This window comes from Boeremia exigua (genome assembly GCF_020726555.1).
Source record: "Boeremia exigua strain MPI-SDFR-AT-0100 chromosome Unknown C7974scaffold_14, whole genome shotgun sequence".
NCBI lineage: Eukaryota > Fungi > Ascomycota > Dothideomycetes > Pleosporales > Didymellaceae > Boeremia > Boeremia exigua.
Genome location: NW_025763531.1, coordinates 100,804 through 115,785, shown reverse-complemented (window position 1 = coordinate 115,785; position 14,982 = coordinate 100,804). Strand labels below are relative to the sequence as shown.

The following is a 14,982-nucleotide window of genomic DNA, read 5'->3' as shown; positions in this document are numbered from 1 at the left end:
AAAAGATCGACAGATCGCTGCACCACATCTCGGTTCGAAACCAACTCCTTCACGAGGAGGTCAGGGACAAGAAGAAGAGTAAGCCCCTGGATCTCCAGCAGAGTCAGGAGTGCCACGGTGGAGCAGTGTTTTGGTCTCCTCACAAAGTTGAAGAAGCTCGCAAACGCGAGGTGATTAAGGAGTAAGAATTAAGGGAGGAAGAACTCAGAAAAGTCGAGATGGCTGAGCTAAGGCATGCTAATAAGCTATACAACGAGAAAGTACGTCGGGAAAAGCGTGAGGCACGAGAAAGGGAAAGGGGTAGGAGAGCAGCTGCCAAGGTCGAAGAGGTGGCTGAGAAACAGCGTCAAAAAGAAGCTCGTGACGCTGCTAAAGCTATAAAACTGTCCCAAAGAGGCAAGAAGAGAAACTCAAAAGCACCTATACTAGTTACCAAGCTTCAAAAACCTTATGGTGGTGCTATAGTGTTGCGGCATCAATTGGGTGTCAGTCGGACCATCTACTCACGGCAGACGACCCTAGCTTAGGTGGTCTCAGGACAGGTATATATTGCACTCTCCTAGCTAGACAGCAATACAGCGCAGTCTTTCCATTGTCCATTACCACGGCACTGTACGCCGTGACATATAGGTAGTGCAGAAGCCCTAAAACGGGCCCCAAGCCCACCACCCATCACCACGTCGCGTAGCCGCAACGTCAAGTTACCAGGTAAATTTAGGTAGTACAGATTGCTAAGATAGGCATTTTTACTACTCGACTACAACATCTTGCAATATTATCTATTGTGTGTGGCTCCATAGCCTCATTTCTGTCGTGGTCGTTGGGGTGGTTTTCGGTCGGCACGCGACGGTGGTAGGCACGGGCACGGGCACGGTATCCGTCTGACCGACATACCCGTGAGGTACGTTATCGCGTGTTAACTGCTTTCCAACGCGTTAGTGGTGAAGAGTTGCCTTAGAGACCTTCCGTGAGATACGTTATATAGATTAGTATAGATACTAATAGGCTTATAAAAACTCTATAATATGTAAGTATTTTACTGTCTCACACTCTACGCGGTTTCATATATTGTAGAAGTAACTATATAACTGTTGCATGCTAGCAATCATGCCTTCGGCCCTGTCACCACAACATCAATTAGAAAACATGGACTACGGCAGAGTAAGCCCCCCGTCGATGACAATGTTCGACCCAGTCAAGTAACAGGCAGCATCGCTAGCCAAAAAGGTATAGAGCTGATGCGATGTTTAGCGGCATGATCAGACATAGTATAGGCTTCTTCTTACCCCTCGGAGCTCTTCAGGCTGACAGATGCGTCCTGCCGGAATCTGAGAGATCCATGTATCCAGCAACTCTTTGGGTTGTCCTGTCAACACTAAGCGCTCAACGTCAGTTCTTATACATTATAGGTTGGATGGCAATCAACGTACTTTCAGTCATCATGTATCCAGGAGACACGCAGTTCACGCGTGCGAAGTCCACCCATTCGACGGCAAGACTCTTTGCGAGCTGCAGCACAGCCGCCTTGGAGGCGTTGTACGCTGCCTGAGTCTGTGGGGTGTTGACCAGGCTGGCACTGACAGATGCAGTGATGATCAGAGTACCGCGGCCTTGCTTCTTGAACAGACGGCCCGCAGCTAGCGCTGTCCACATGGCACCGTCGTAGTTGACGCTGTTGATAAAGTTCCAGCTTTCGTGGTCGTAGTCCAGTGAAGGCACATTCTGACAGACCCCTGCGTTGGCGACGACGATATCAATCCGACCATTACCGAAAGACGCTGCAATCTGTGCAATAGTCTCTGCGAGCTCCACCCGCTTAATGACGTCTGCGTGATACGCCTTGACTCTCACACCCGTCCGCCCAGCGATGGAGGCAGCAGTGGCGTCCGCATCGGTCGATGTATTGTAAGTGAAAGCCACATCAGCTTCCGCCTCGGCGAATCCTTGCACGATCTGACGGCCGATCCCGCGAGAGCCTCTGGTGATTAAAGCGATCTTGTTCTTTAGGGAGAACTGCTGGAGGACGGGAGTATCAAGGTCTGGTTGGAATAGAGGCATGTTGAGGTTATGTCTGGCCTGGTCGAGAAGCAAGCGACGAGGCAGTTTCTCGCACGAGTGCGACTATGGTCAAGGTGTGTGTGAATCTGAAGCAGAAAACAAGACCTGAGCGAGCTACAGGTGACTTTCATGTATCTGTTGCAGATCTCACATGCGTGTGCACGCATTCGGAAAACATGCAAACCTGGTGGAACTTCTCGACACGAGCGTGGCCGTGAAGTCCATCGCCTCGACAAGGAACGCGTGGAGACACACTATATTTCCTGCACGCGGTCCCTCGTTCTGGGGGCAAAGCTCGGGCACTTTCGACCCTTCTGCCGAAGCTTGCGCCGATAAATATACATCGATCAGAGAATCGGAAGTAAAGGTGTCAATCATGTTAGCAAGACTCCGGGGCCCCGCACGTGAGTCGCCTCTACAAGCTAGTTTCAAGCCAGCTTGTGCGCCGAGACATTGGCCGACACGCCCTCGAGACGTGGGGCTCCGCCGATACTGTCTGCGCCGACGATGTAGTGCCGTCTGGACCATGACTTGACTGAGAACTGTCGATGACACGCTACTGCGCTCGTGCTAGTCTTATATAAACTTCCCATCTGATCCCCACACACGCTTACCCCATACCCCACACCCCGCAGAGCGTAGGCTTTTCCTCATCTTCGCTTCAATAACGACAAAACATCATTGTTTCTTGTGATCCAAGACCGGCACTGTGCAAGCACAATGGGGCTCTTGACCTTCGACCAGACCCGTGCCTGGATGGTACGCGCGAAGCTGCAGAAGCGCAGTCTCCTCATCGCGATCAACTGCCTGGCAGGCATGTCCATTTTCTTCTTTGGTCAGTCACCACACCACCTGGAAGCGACCCACACTGACGCTGCTACAGGATACGATCAGGGTATGATGGGCGGCGTCAATCAGAGTCCCAACTACGTCAATCTGATGGACTTTGGCCACGTCAATCCTGATGGCAGCATCGTTGTGACTGATTCGCTTCTACAGGGTGGCATCATGTCCGTCTTCTACCTTGGTACCCTTGTCGGCTGCATGTTCGGCGGCTGGTTCGGCGACAAGTTCGGCAGGATCAGTACGATTGCTCTGGGTGCTGTCTGGGGAATATTCGGCGCAGTGCTGCAATGTTCAGCACAGAACAGCAACTGGATGATCGGATCTCGACTTGTGAACGGTATCGGCACTGGCATCCTTAATGGAATTGTTCCTGCGTGGGCTTCTGAGCTGTCTGACCACATGTCTCGAGGGACCTTCATCGCCATGGAGTTCACACTCAACATCTTTGGTGTCGTTGTGGCTTATTGGCTCGCGTATGCTGTCAAGTTCATCGACAACGGGTATCCGGCCTTCCGCTGGCGGTTTCCCATTGCCTTCCAGATCGCCCCCTTGTTGTGCCTGGTCGCGTTCTGCTGGGCCTTTCCCGAGTCTCCTCGCTGGCTCTGCAAAGTCGGTAGGAATGATGAGGCATTGTACATCTTGGAGCGCGTGCGGGGCACGGAAGGTGCCGATGCTGGCATCGCCCGAGCCGAACTCGAAGGCATCAAAGCCGTGGTCGAGCTTGAGAAATCAGCCGAAGGAACGTCGCACCTCTCGATGTTCCTGGGGCGCAAGTGCGACAAGCTGCATAATGCACGTCGCGTACAACTCGTCGTCTGGCTTCAGATCCTGCAGTGCTGGACCGGTATCGCAGGCGTTACTATGTACGGTCCCACCATCTTCTCCATCGCTGGCTTTGGAGTGGACAAGACGCAGTGGGTGGCGGGCGTGAACAATATCTTCTACATGTTCTCAACCATTATATGCGTTGTCACCATCGACAGGATTGGTCGTCGTTGGACGCTGTTCTACGGCTCCACTGGTCAAGGGATCGCCATGTTCCTTTGCGGCGGGCTTTCTCGCGGCGGTTTGGACGCCAGAGCGGCCGGTAAAATCAATGTCGCCAATCAGTGGGGTGCGGCCGCGGCTTCTATGGTCTTTGTCTACACCTTTATCTTTGGCGCCACCTGGCTGACAGTTCCGTGGCTGTACCCAGCCGAGATCTTCCCTCTGCATGTGCGAGCAAAAGGCATGGCCTGGGGCGTTGTCGGCTGGTCTATTGGGAACGGTAAGCTGTATACCCTGCTTGCGCAAGATCACATCAAGACTAACATGCGGCGACAGGCACGTTGACACTAGTCCTGCCGTACATTGTGAATGCGATCAACGAGAAAATGTTCTACATATTCGCAGTCGTCAATGTCATCAGCATTCCAATCGGTGAGACTGAACGCCCAACATACTGTAACACCGACAATGGCTAACGCTAGATGACACAGTGTGGGCATTCTACCCTGAGGCCAACCAGAGGACTCTCGAAGAGATGGACCTGTTGTTCGCTGCTGACGAGCCGTGGACCTGGTCTGCCGAGAAGAGGTTTGCGGAGCTCAAGGAGGAGCAGGCGATGAATGCTATCACTAACGCACATCACGAGAAGTCGACTGGACTCGAGCCGAAAGCCGGTAGCTCTCACTCTCACATTGAGGTCGTTTGAGCTTGACAGCTCTAGCATCTTAGCGCGACACACCGGTGGAGGTGCTTCCAACGCGGGACAGCTAGCTCGTTGCCAACAGCGGCCAGCGAGGTATTGCAGTTTGCTTATTGCGTGGAAATGAATCAGCAAGTGTCTGGCTAGCATGAGAAATTGAATCATCCTATTTAGTCCGTTTAACTGCAGTTTTAGCGTTCTACTTAGCATGAATGTCAGATTTGTTCTTGTTCGTTGTGAACCAAATGTCCCCTCGACCTTGTTCTGAAGACCTTACATGGTGTTGAAAGAACGACCATGATCCTTGTATAGACTAGGTAGTTATGGAGACTGGCCGCTCTTCGACAGAACTGCGGGTAAAGCCTCAAGTGCAATTGCGCATGTCTGCTATCAGAGTAAGTCCGGGTCAGAAGGAAGTATTTAATTTGTCTTTCTTGAAAATACACACACATCCCTCACAGGTCGTTGATCCTGAAGAAAAGCAATATTAACCATCACTAACCATCAAATAGCTAGCACACGCACATGATGGCGACGGCCGGTACATTGCAAGACCTCATTGAATCACGCCTCGCCGCGTAGAGTACAAGCGCCTGGTCGATCGCAACACGAAGCCAGCCACTCATTGGTAAGTCTCGGCATAAGCCAGGTACAAGGCGTGTGTTGCAGCGAGTAGATCATGTCGACCACGCACCTTCAAGGTCGCTATACAACTTCCAGTTGTATGCGGAGCTCGGGTCGTTGAACCGGAGCTTCTTGTCCAGGGTGCCAATCTTCTCCATATCCTCGATGTCAAGGGAAAAATCGCTCTCGAGGTTCTCTTTGATCTGCCAATCGATGACGCTCTTGGGTATCACGGAACGGCCGTGCGCGAGACCCCACGCCAGCGCAACTTGGGCGGGGCTCTTACCGTACTTGTCGCCGACTTCCTTTAGTATAGGCTCATCGATCAGACGAATGCTGTCGGCCTTGCCTGACGCCCAGTAAATGTCACGGTAGAAGTTATTCTGGTTACCGAGCGGGCTGAACTGCATCATGTGAATGCCCTTGGACTTCTGCCACTCCACGAAATTCTTCTGCTGAAGGTATGGGTGAAGCTCCATTTGGTGCACAGCAGGGACCTAGGTGTTTTACGTTGTCAGTAATGGATCGTAGCGTGAGACACCACAAATGAGGGAGGGTGCCCCTACCATGGAACCGTTGTCGAGAAGGCCTTGTACTTCGCTCTTGCTGAAGTTGGACACTCCAATGGCTTTTGCCTTTCCCTTGTTCACGAGCTGCTCCATAGCCTTCCACGTGTCTACGTAGGTGGTGTCGCCCATCTGCATCACGCCGTCTTCGCCCTTGGGGAAGCGCTCAGAACCCCTCTTAAAGGTGCAAGGGTAGTGCATGAGAAACAGATCGATGAATGGGGTGTCCAGTTTGGCTAGGGCTTCATCGAGCGCAGGCTCGACGTCGTCGGGATGGAAGTCATTGCACCACAGTTTGGTCGTGAGGAACAAGTCGTTGCGTGGCACGCCAGCTTTGCGGATCGCTCTGCCTATGAAATCTTCGGTATCGTAGCTGTTGAACATTGCGTAAGTTGACGTAGCCCGTTGAGCGCTTCCGCACGGCACAGAGCGCTTACACTTTGGCCGTGTCGATATGCTTGACACCGGCATTAAGCGCGTTGTACACTGCACTTTCCTGCTGCTCCTTGTCCTGGAACGTACCGAAGCCAATCGCAGGCAGCTTAGTACCGTTGTTCAGCGTGTAGGTTTTCTGCGAAATGCTGCGCGAAGGGGTGCGAGCGAGTTGGGTCTTGGCAATGCCACGCAGAAGCATGCGTGGCATGTAGGCAGTAGACATGAAAGCATGCATGATTGGTATTGCTTTTTCGAGATGAACTTGCGATGCTCATTCTGCAAGGCGAGAAGAAGCAATGACCGCGCGCGGCGTCCGAACATATAGGCTCTTGAAGCGTCCTCCAACCTGTCATCCGCGCCTCCTTGGCGGTGATCATGATCGTGGTCGTGTTGTGTTCCACTTGACAATTCGGCCCGAAAGCCCTCGAGCCGGGGGCTCAAGCAGCCCGTTTGCGCGCAGCTAGAGGGATGGGGCAGACGCGGCAAGATGGACGTGCGCGTCACGAGACTCTCAACGCAGAGCAGACTCTGAGAGCAGGGCGCTGCGTCGCGTCGCCCATGCGTGGTAGATTTCCAGTTAAAGGAGGCGATGTGTGTCGAGCGGCGCTGGCGGTATCTGTCGCACCTCTCCTTTTATTGTTACGACATCTTCGCTCCCTCGAACGACCATGGGCTCTGTCAACAACACAGCCGCAGCGGTTGACCATGTCCCCGTTCAGATGCAAATCACGCTTGAGGGCAAAGTGATAGCAAGTACGTCCTGCCCGTACGCTTTCGCGAGCTCGTAGCTGACCCAGTCGTTTCAGTCACTGGTGCCAATCGCGGGATCGGACTCGGCATTGCCGAGTGCTGCCTTGCCAACGGCGCAGGTAAGGTCTTCAGCATAGACTATGCGGACGAAGTCGGTGACGACTTCAAGACCATTGCCAACGTCTACCCGGACCGCCTGTTTGCCCTCAAGGCCGACGTCACGGACGAAGAGAGCATCCAGCAAGCCGTCGACAGCGTGTTGGAGCAAGCTGGAGCGCTGCATGGCGTGGTCGTGAATGCCGGGCGGACAAATCACAAGGGCGCGCTGGACTTTACCAAGTCAGAGGTCGAGCAGCTCTTTGCTGTCAACGTGAGTCGTACTTGGTCCGGTCTTACTTGACGTCTACCTCGCTCTTGACACAGCGCAATAGCCATCGATATAAATACTAACAACATATCCGCCAGCTATTCGGGGCCTTTTATACTGCCCGCGTCGCCGCAAGAGCATTCATCAAGCAGGATGTCAAGGGTAGCATCGTCTTCACCGCCTCCATGGCTAGCTATGGCCCGAACAAAGTGGTTCCCTCGGCCCCGTATGGCGCCTCCAAGGGCGGCGTTCGGAATATGACGCACACGCTGGCGATGGAGTGGGCGACCAAGGGCATCCGAGTCAACTCCGTGTCGCCTGGTCTGGTCAAGACGGCCATGACATACTGGGTCGAGAAGCAAGCCGACTGGGAGACGCAACTGAAGTACTACCGGGGAATCCCAAGGCTGGCTGAGGTGCAGGAACTCGGCGGTGCATACGTCTATCTGCTCAGTGATGCGGCGAGCTACACAACGAGCATCGACATTCCCGTCAACGGCGTCATCGGCATCTGCTAAAGTGGTCCATGTCACCAATCCCTAGTATTGGCTCGTGGGTTGATGCGTATGTTTCACCAAAGGGCATGACGGGAATGCGTAGAGCACAGCCCTATCTAGAGCCTCAATGCTCCTATTTCATGTGTATCAAACGAATCAAACTCCATCTACTCTTTCCGATTGCAAAGATGACTGTTGAATATGCTACGTAGAACTCCTTCGGCAGAGGAGTCTACCATTAACGACTCACAATCCTAGCAAGTCGCCACGTACCGTGACCGCTAATTGCACTCTCCATATCTGCCGCTCGTTGAGCAGGAAGAGCTCTCCTGCCTGCCCGAAACAGAAATTGGCGCATCCGCCTGGTATGACAATCTTCCCAATCAGCGTTCCATCGGCTGCCCAAACGTGCACACCGTCCCCGCATCCGCTGTAGACGTTGCCCGCCCGATCGCACTCGATGCCGTCCGGAATGCCCCGGTCTGCAAAGGCGAATAGCCTCTTGTTGGTGAGAAACTGGCCACCGCTCCTCGTCACAACGTCAAAGGCGTAGACGGAAGCTGCCCCCGTGCGGGAGTACACACCCGGGCACGTCGTGGCTCCTCGAACGCCCGCGGTATCCGTAATGTACATGACTCTCTGATCCGGCGAGAAGCACAGGCCGTTTGGTTTCTTCAGGCTGTCTTCCACCGCTCTTACATTACCAGTAGATGGATCGAAGCGATATGTCTGAGCAGGAAGCTGCGGAACGGGACGAATGCCCTGTTCATACCCATACGGCGGATCGGTGAACCAGATGCTGCCATTGGCGTGCACCACAATATCATTGACGGAATTGAACCAGCGGCCATAGTAGCTGGAGAGTAGGTTCGTAGTAGTGTACTCTCCAGTCGTGGAGTTGCGATGGCCATCCATGTAAGTCAGGCCACCAGGTTCGGTGAGATTTCCTTGTTCACAAAAAAGCACACCATCCCGGTAGTTCACGCCGCCGTTCGCCATTATGATGTTTGGCTCAGGATGCACAAGTTCCATACCATGGCCAAGTTGGTGCATGCCATTGATATCGCTCGCTTTTCCGTGGCTCGGGAATACGCGAGAGATCTGAACGTGCTTCTCTCCATCTTTGACGAGGTGGCTGCTTGTGATGAAGACATCGCCAGTGGCTGGAATATAGACACCTGCCTCATGAGCAAAGGGCCGAATTGGATCCTCGACAGTAACACTAAGAATTGGGCTGTCGCCGAGGATTTTGGAAAAACGGCGGTCGTGTATCAAAAAAGCAGCCTTTCGCTCGAGTATCGATTCCGCCGGCGCAGTTGCAAAATAGCCATGCTTTTTGCACGCGAGTTGTGCAGGGTATTCGTAAATGCTACTATCTGTAGACGATACCATGACTGCGCTGGCAAAGACAGAGAGGGCAAGATGGCAACACTGCGTTATGATCTGCTAAAATACGCGGGGGGGGGGGGGGGGGGGGGGGAGTGAGGGAAGAATGTGCGTCGAACATGGTGAGACTGAGGCGGGGTCAGAATAAACCGATATTTATCAAACGGTTTGATTAGCTCACTAGGTACTCTGGCATCAGCTGATCTTGGCAATCTTCGTTTGCCGCACGACTTATATCACTACTCGGAACCACTAGCCGTGAGGCTGCGGCAGCATTGTGGTTGAAGTTTTATCTCGTGTCAGGACGCATGCGGTCTTCAATGAGGCTAGTCGGTTTCCATTCTTGAGTTGCATTGTGCGACTGCATGATCTAGCTCCCGCGACATATCAGGAGTAAGCACTAACACACGGTGTAGCCCCCATCTACTTTGATCTCCTGCCCCGTGATGTAGCTGGAAGCATCCGATGCCAGGAACGCTACCGTACCCATCAGTTCCTCAGGCGGGCCCATTCGACCCTGAGGAATCTTGGCCTCCCACACTGCCTTTAAGCCTGGGGTTTCTGCCAGAATTGGTGCCTTCCTACTATCCGTCAGCTGTCTCGATGCATTGTTGTGTTTAGTTGGTAACGCACATTGCCTGCTCGGTGATCATGTAGCCAGGACTCAGGCAGTTGACGCGAATAGAGTGACTCGCCCATTCGACAGCCAAGCTGGCTGCCAGATGCCGTACTGCTGCTTTACTGGAGTTGTACATAGCCTGGGGCTGAGGTACATTCACGATACTGCCGCTGATGCTTCCGGTGAAGATCATGTTCCCAGGCTTTCTCGACGCCATCAGGTGCTTGGCAACAGCGGTAGCACAATAGAAGGTGCCCTCCAGATTGACGCTGAGCATGGCCTTGATTTGTTCAGGCGTCATACTGATGGCCTCTATGTTCTGGCAATATCCAGCGCAGGTGATCAGATTCGAAATCTCATGGTGCTCATTGAGCACGTCGCGGATCGACCTGTCGACTTCGGCCTGCTTTGCCACATCGGCGTAATGAACTGTGATGTGAGGCACCCTGCAAACTTGATCAACGTGCGCACAACCACTCTTGTGTTTCGTAGCTTACGGCTGGCCTGGGTGTAGTTGCCGAAACTCGTGCGCAATGTCGATGGCTCGTTCAGCAGCGTCCTGTTCTGCAATCGGGATAGCATGTCAGCACACGACGTCTCTTCTTGCTGATAGTTCTACGTCGTGTCATAGGCTTAGGTGGATGCTTTACTGTGAAGGTCGATGATGGCGAGGTTGGAACCACTCAGGACCAGCGATCGGCTCATGGCCAGCCCCAAGCCTCTAGCGCCACCCGAGATGACCGCAGTCTTGTTGGCGAGCGAGAATATGGGCAGCGTGGGTCGAGCGACCATTGTGTGCACGCGTCTGGCAGACACAAGGCTACCATGCACCGCGCGTTCGCGGGGGAAGATTGCTGCGTACTTCATTGATCGTGTTGAGGTCCTCAGATGGTAGGGCATGGGCGATTCAAGCTACGTTGGTAAGACGGGGTCTCTGGGTGACCATGTTAGCTTCCCAGAGGCAGCATGGCATGGCTAGACTACCGCCGACGTGCAGCGTACGTGCCCTCGCGTCGGGGCACAGAGGTGCCACTACCGTGTCCGTGCACCCAATGCACGGATTCAACCAATGCACGCTCCGAGCCTACACTGCAACAACAAAAATGAGGCTGTACAGCCACACACAATAGTTATTATCGTGAGATATCTTGACGGAGTGTTCTATAGACCTATGCGACAAACTTTCTTATACAAATCTACTTATATTTTGTGGCGGTGCGGCCACTGCGGGTAGTGACAGTAGCGCGTGGTGGAGGAGGCGTCGCAGGCTTGGGATGACTACGAGCACCCACAGCACGACGCGCAGGCTTCTGTTTGACTGTAGAAGCTTTTGAAGTCTTGCGATTGCCTCTTTGGGATAATTATAGAGCTTTTTCAGCGTCGCGAGCTTGCTTCTGGCGCTTTCTTTTAGCCTTGCGTTCCTCTATAGCTGCTCGCTCCTCCGCCCGCGCCTGGTCTCTCGCTGCCTTCTCCTTCTCCCGTTGATCACGCTTTTCTGCTGCAATCTTCTCCTTATATAGCTTATTAGCGGCTGCTAACTCCTTCATCTCTACCTTTTTTAGCTCCTCTTCTTGCCTCTCTCGTTCTTGTACTTCCATGCGAGCTCGCGCCTCCCAGAAGGCACGAGGAGACCACATCATTGCACCTCCATGATACTCCTGATGCTGTTGCAGGTCCAATTGCCTGTTAGGTTGCTTCTAACGCTTCCGCTTTCAGTATAGCTCCTTCCGCAGGCCATCAATTTCAACCTGAAGTAACTCAACTTAGGTTAATAGGTGATGGATAGTTTGACCCAGCTTCCGCGCACCTACACTGCGGTGATCCTTGACTTCTGCTTGAAGCGTGGTGCAAGCTTTAAGCCAGTCTTCTGCAGAATAAGCTGTAGAACCAGAGGAGACTAATCCTAAGTCGTCAGGGGTTGCGTGGCAGAATCTATCAAGGATAACGTCGGCGTTAACTAGGGATATGCCAGTGGCTGTGAAGGCCTTGAGTATGAGATCTTCCTGGAACGTAGCCACCCAGGCAGGCCAGAAAAGTCTGAAAAAGTCGGCTTTTAATAGTGGGGAGAGGCCTTAGGATGCCTAGAGGTAGTTATCAAGTTCGTAGGAGTAGTTGGAAGCAAGAGGTTTAAAGCAGACTACATCTAGGGGCTGCAGCGTCTAGGTACTGTAAGGGGGTAAAACTGCAAGTATAATCCGTTTCTAGTAACAGTATTCGAGGAAATCCTGAGTCAGGTAACTGCCGTAGCCATCTACAATCAAGAGGCGGTACTTTAACCGTGCCTTTGCCTTTGTATAACGGTTAAAAACCTGCTCAAGCCAGGCCAATCCTATGTCATTATTCGTCCATCCCGACGGCGAAGAGGCGACGTGAACTAAGTGCTTTCCTGCCTCAATATCTGCCACCCAGCTGCTTTGTATAGTGGAGTTTTTTGACCCCAAGACAATGCCAGGAGGAAGAGCAGTACCATCAGCGCAGATGCAAGCCAGAAGGCTCACCCACTCACGTGAGCCATCTTGAAGAGCCTGCCTGACCTCCTTCTTCTCATATTGACGCCTACTAAACACCCGTTTAGTACGCCCTAGCACCCCAATTGCGAACCCCTTCTCATCCATATTGTATGTGTGCTCAGGCTCCAGCTTATACTTAGTGATTTTGGCTTGCAGAAGCTCAAAGTAAAGCTCGTACTTTCGTACTAAATCAGCGTTGTGGCGATTGGAGTCCATCCCCGTGCTCCATTGGTAGGTAAGTTTGTCATAGTAACAGTTGAGGAAGCGCGTAACCCAGCTATCCGAGCAGGGCTCTAAGGCAACAGAGGATGCAAAATTTCGTATCATGTGCCTAGTAGGTGTACAGTAACGCGCTGTCAATGTTTCTATATACTTAACTAAGTCTACTTCTTGTTAGTGGTTGAGTTTCTGCTAGTTCTCGTTTGCGACGCGTCAAGGACCCTGATTGAGTCGATGCGTGCGCGACAACGTGGAGCGATCAACACCATGATTTCTCGCAATTGTAGTATAGCAAAGTTTTTCATCAGGCTTTAAAGCACTAATTTCGTCAAGCGCTTCTTTAATTCCTGGCATTGGTGGTTGAGTAATTACGCGTTGAAGTTGGGCTGCAAATCGCGTTCCCCGTGCATTGGTTGAATCCGTGCATTGGGTGCACGGACACGGTACCGGTAGCGGGCTGCGTCACGAGCACTTGGCAAGTCCGCTGCTAATTACCGTGTCCGTGCGCGCAATGCGCGGATTCGCGCAATGCGCCGAACCCACCTAATAGGTACCTGTAATAATGAGGCTGCACAACCACGTACAATAGCTATTACTATATAATAATGTAGTAGAGTGTTCTGTAGATATATATAAAGAGATTTTGCTATATAACTTAATTATATAGAGTTGCAGTGCGGCCGCTACGGGTCTTATGGGTACGAGGAGGTGGAGGAGGCGTTGCAGGCTTAGGTGCCCTACGAGCACCTACACCACAACGCGCAGGCTTCTTCTTAGCTGCTGCAGCTTTTGAGGGCCTGCCTCTGCCTCTTTGGGATAATTGTATGGCTTTTTGAGAGTTCTGAAGCTTTTTATCACGCTCCTTTATAGCTTTCTGTTCGGCTTCTTCTGCAGCCTTCTGAGCCTTGGCCTGCTCACGCTCTTCCTTCTCTCTTGCTCGCCGCACACGCTTCTCCTCTACAATCTTCTCCTTGTATAGCTTATTAGCCTTCCTAAGCTCAGCCATCTCAGCTTTTCTAGGCTCCTCTGCGCGCTGCTCTTGTTGTTTAGTCTTCTCACGCTGACGAGCTTCCTCTACCTTCCGAGGCGACCAGAAAACTGCTCCACCTTGTGCCCACTTCTTCTGTTGCAGATTAAGAGTCCTGCTCTTGTTCTTGTGCTTCTTCTGGGTCTTTAGGACCTCCTTTAGGCCTGCTATCTCGTGGTGGAGTAGTGAGTTCTGAATTGAAATGTGGTGGAGTGAACGGCTGATCTTCCTCAGCTCCTTACTACCTTCATCCTTAGCTACCTTACGCAGTAAGGTCTCAATTTTGAGCCAATCCTTGCCAGAATAGACTGAATTAGAGCTTGAATTGCTATCAGAGGCCTCTAGGGATGGCTTCTCAAATCGTTGAAGGATAACGTTGGGTTGGAGGGGGGCTATCCCAGTTGCCTCAAACGATCTGAGTATCAACTCCTGGGTGAATGTACCTACCCAGGCCTTCCAGAAGAGGTGGAAGAAGTCACTCTTCTTGACCTTTGCCAGTCCCTGGCCATGGTGAAGGTACGTTGTGAGCTCCTTTGAGTATGCAGTTGATAGAGGCTTGAACATCACCACATCAAGTGGCTGGAGCGTGTGGGTTGAGTGGGGAGGTAAGATGGCTAGGAGTATCTTGTTCTTATCGCAGTAGTTGATGAAGTCCATCGTTACGTGGCTGCCGTGGCCATCAAGAATCAGAAGGCGGTACTTCCTTCGAGCCTTGGCCTTGGTGAAGCGATTGAAGACCTGTTTGAGCCAGGCAAGGCCTATATCGTTGTTGGTCCAGCCAGTAGGCGATGAGGAAACAAATGCGTTGTGCTCGCCTGCCTTGATTTCCTCTACCCAGCTCTTTTGAATAGTGTTATTGGCAGACTCGTATAGGAGGCCTGGGGGCAGTGCTGATCCATCACCGCACACACAGGCTATGAGCGTCACCCAGGCACGATTACCATCTCGAAGCGTTGCTTTAACCTCCCCCTTCTCCCACATACGCCTGCTGAACACGTGCTTGGTCCTAGTGGTGATACCAATCAAGAACCCCTTCTCATCCATATTGTATGTATCTTCCACCTCAACGTTATACTCATCAATCTTGGCCTGCAGCAGGTCGAAGTAGAGCTTGTACTTTGAGTGTGAGTCAGCGTTGTGACGATCAGAGTCCATTCCAGTGGAGTATTTAGAGATAAGATTGATGGTGTACTTGTTGATAAAGCGCGTAACCCAGCTCTCGGAGACTGGCTCTTTGGCTACTGCTGACGCAAAATTTCGAATCATCTCTCGTGTAGGTGGAACTCGACGACTGGTAAGCTCTTCTACATACTTCACAAGCTCTACTTCTTGTTGTAGGGTGAGCTTTTGCTGTGCAACTGCCTGCGCTTGACGCGATCGCGTTTCGCGTC

At 52.4% G+C, this 14,982-nt stretch overlaps 6 protein-coding genes across 6 annotated transcripts; 2 read left to right on the top strand and 4 right to left on the bottom strand.

Moving 5' to 3' along the window:
- Window positions 1-1,151: 1,151 nt before the first annotated feature.
- C7974DRAFT_444431 (uncharacterized protein) lies at window positions 1,152-2,058 on the bottom strand (the record flags this gene model as incomplete). The annotated part of the gene is made up of 3 exons (XM_046145499.1): window positions 1,152-1,235; window positions 1,287-1,375; window positions 1,431-2,058. The coding sequence occupies 3 exons, from the start codon at window positions 2,056-2,058 to the stop codon at window positions 1,152-1,154; spliced, it is 801 nt and encodes a 266-aa protein (XP_045991668.1).
- A 720-nt stretch (window positions 2,059-2,778) lies between these two features.
- On the top strand, window positions 2,779-4,504 carry C7974DRAFT_298337 (general substrate transporter; the record flags this gene model as incomplete). Its single annotated transcript, XM_046137696.1, has 4 exons — window positions 2,779-2,893; window positions 2,942-4,171; window positions 4,228-4,323; window positions 4,383-4,504. Coding segments are annotated over 4 exons (1,563 nt in total), but the record flags the coding sequence as incomplete, so codon positions are not given.
- Window positions 4,505-5,268: 764 nt separating this feature from the next.
- On the bottom strand, window positions 5,269-6,415 carry C7974DRAFT_321923 (alcohol dehydrogenase; the record flags this gene model as incomplete). The annotated part of the gene is made up of 3 exons (XM_046138825.1): window positions 5,269-5,712; window positions 5,782-6,154; window positions 6,219-6,415. 3 exons carry the CDS (start codon window positions 6,413-6,415, stop codon window positions 5,269-5,271), a joined length of 1,014 nt encoding a protein of 337 aa, XP_045991666.1.
- Window positions 6,416-6,722: 307 nt separating this feature from the next.
- On the top strand, window positions 6,723-7,988 carry C7974DRAFT_345572 (uncharacterized protein). Its single transcript, XM_046139355.1, has 3 exons — window positions 6,723-6,969; window positions 7,023-7,336; window positions 7,432-7,988. The coding sequence occupies exons 1-3, from the start codon at window positions 6,885-6,887 to the stop codon at window positions 7,849-7,851; spliced, it is 819 nt and encodes a 272-aa protein (XP_045991665.1). The 5' UTR covers window positions 6,723-6,884; the 3' UTR covers window positions 7,852-7,988.
- A 3-nt stretch (window positions 7,989-7,991) lies between these two features.
- C7974DRAFT_404974 (gluconolactonase precursor) lies at window positions 7,992-9,287 on the bottom strand. The gene has a single exon (XM_046143007.1). It carries the CDS (start codon window positions 9,220-9,222, stop codon window positions 8,077-8,079), a length of 1,146 nt encoding a protein of 381 aa, XP_045991664.1. The 5' UTR covers window positions 9,223-9,287; the 3' UTR covers window positions 7,992-8,076.
- Window positions 9,288-9,532: 245 nt separating this feature from the next.
- C7974DRAFT_404973 (uncharacterized protein) lies at window positions 9,533-10,779 on the bottom strand. Its single transcript, XM_046143006.1, has 4 exons — window positions 10,486-10,779; window positions 10,333-10,399; window positions 9,850-10,281; window positions 9,533-9,797 (listed from the first exon to the last, which is right to left on the bottom strand). Exons 1-4 carry the CDS (start codon window positions 10,733-10,735, stop codon window positions 9,617-9,619), a joined length of 930 nt encoding a protein of 309 aa, XP_045991663.1. The 5' UTR covers window positions 10,736-10,779; the 3' UTR covers window positions 9,533-9,616.
- Window positions 10,780-14,982: the final 4,203 nt, after the last annotated feature.

Bases quoted from the DNA above. Each gene is read 5' to 3' on its own strand.
- C7974DRAFT_345572 (XM_046139355.1), top strand. From the start codon at position 6,885: ATGGGCTCTGTCAACAACACAGCCGCAGCGGTTGACCATGTCCCCGTT. The intron at 6,970-7,022 runs GTACGTCCTGCC...CAGTCGTTTCAG, and splicing joins TGAGGGCAAAGTGATAGCAA to TCACTGGTGCCAATCGCGGG. The intron at 7,337-7,431 runs GTGAGTCGTACT...CATATCCGCCAG, and splicing joins AGCAGCTCTTTGCTGTCAAC to CTATTCGGGGCCTTTTATAC.
- C7974DRAFT_404974 (XM_046143007.1), bottom strand. From the start codon at position 9,222: ATGGTATCGTCTACAGATAGTAGCATTTACGAATACCCTGCACAACTC.
- C7974DRAFT_404973 (XM_046143006.1), bottom strand. From the start codon at position 10,735: ATGCCCTACCATCTGAGGACCTCAACACGATCAATGAAGTACGCAGCA. The intron at 10,400-10,485 runs GTAAAGCATCCA...TCCCGATTGCAG, and splicing joins CGCCATCATCGACCTTCACA to AACAGGACGCTGCTGAACGA. The intron at 10,282-10,332 runs GTAAGCTACGAA...TCAAGTTTGCAG, and splicing joins CAACTACACCCAGGCCAGCC to GGTGCCTCACATCACAGTTC.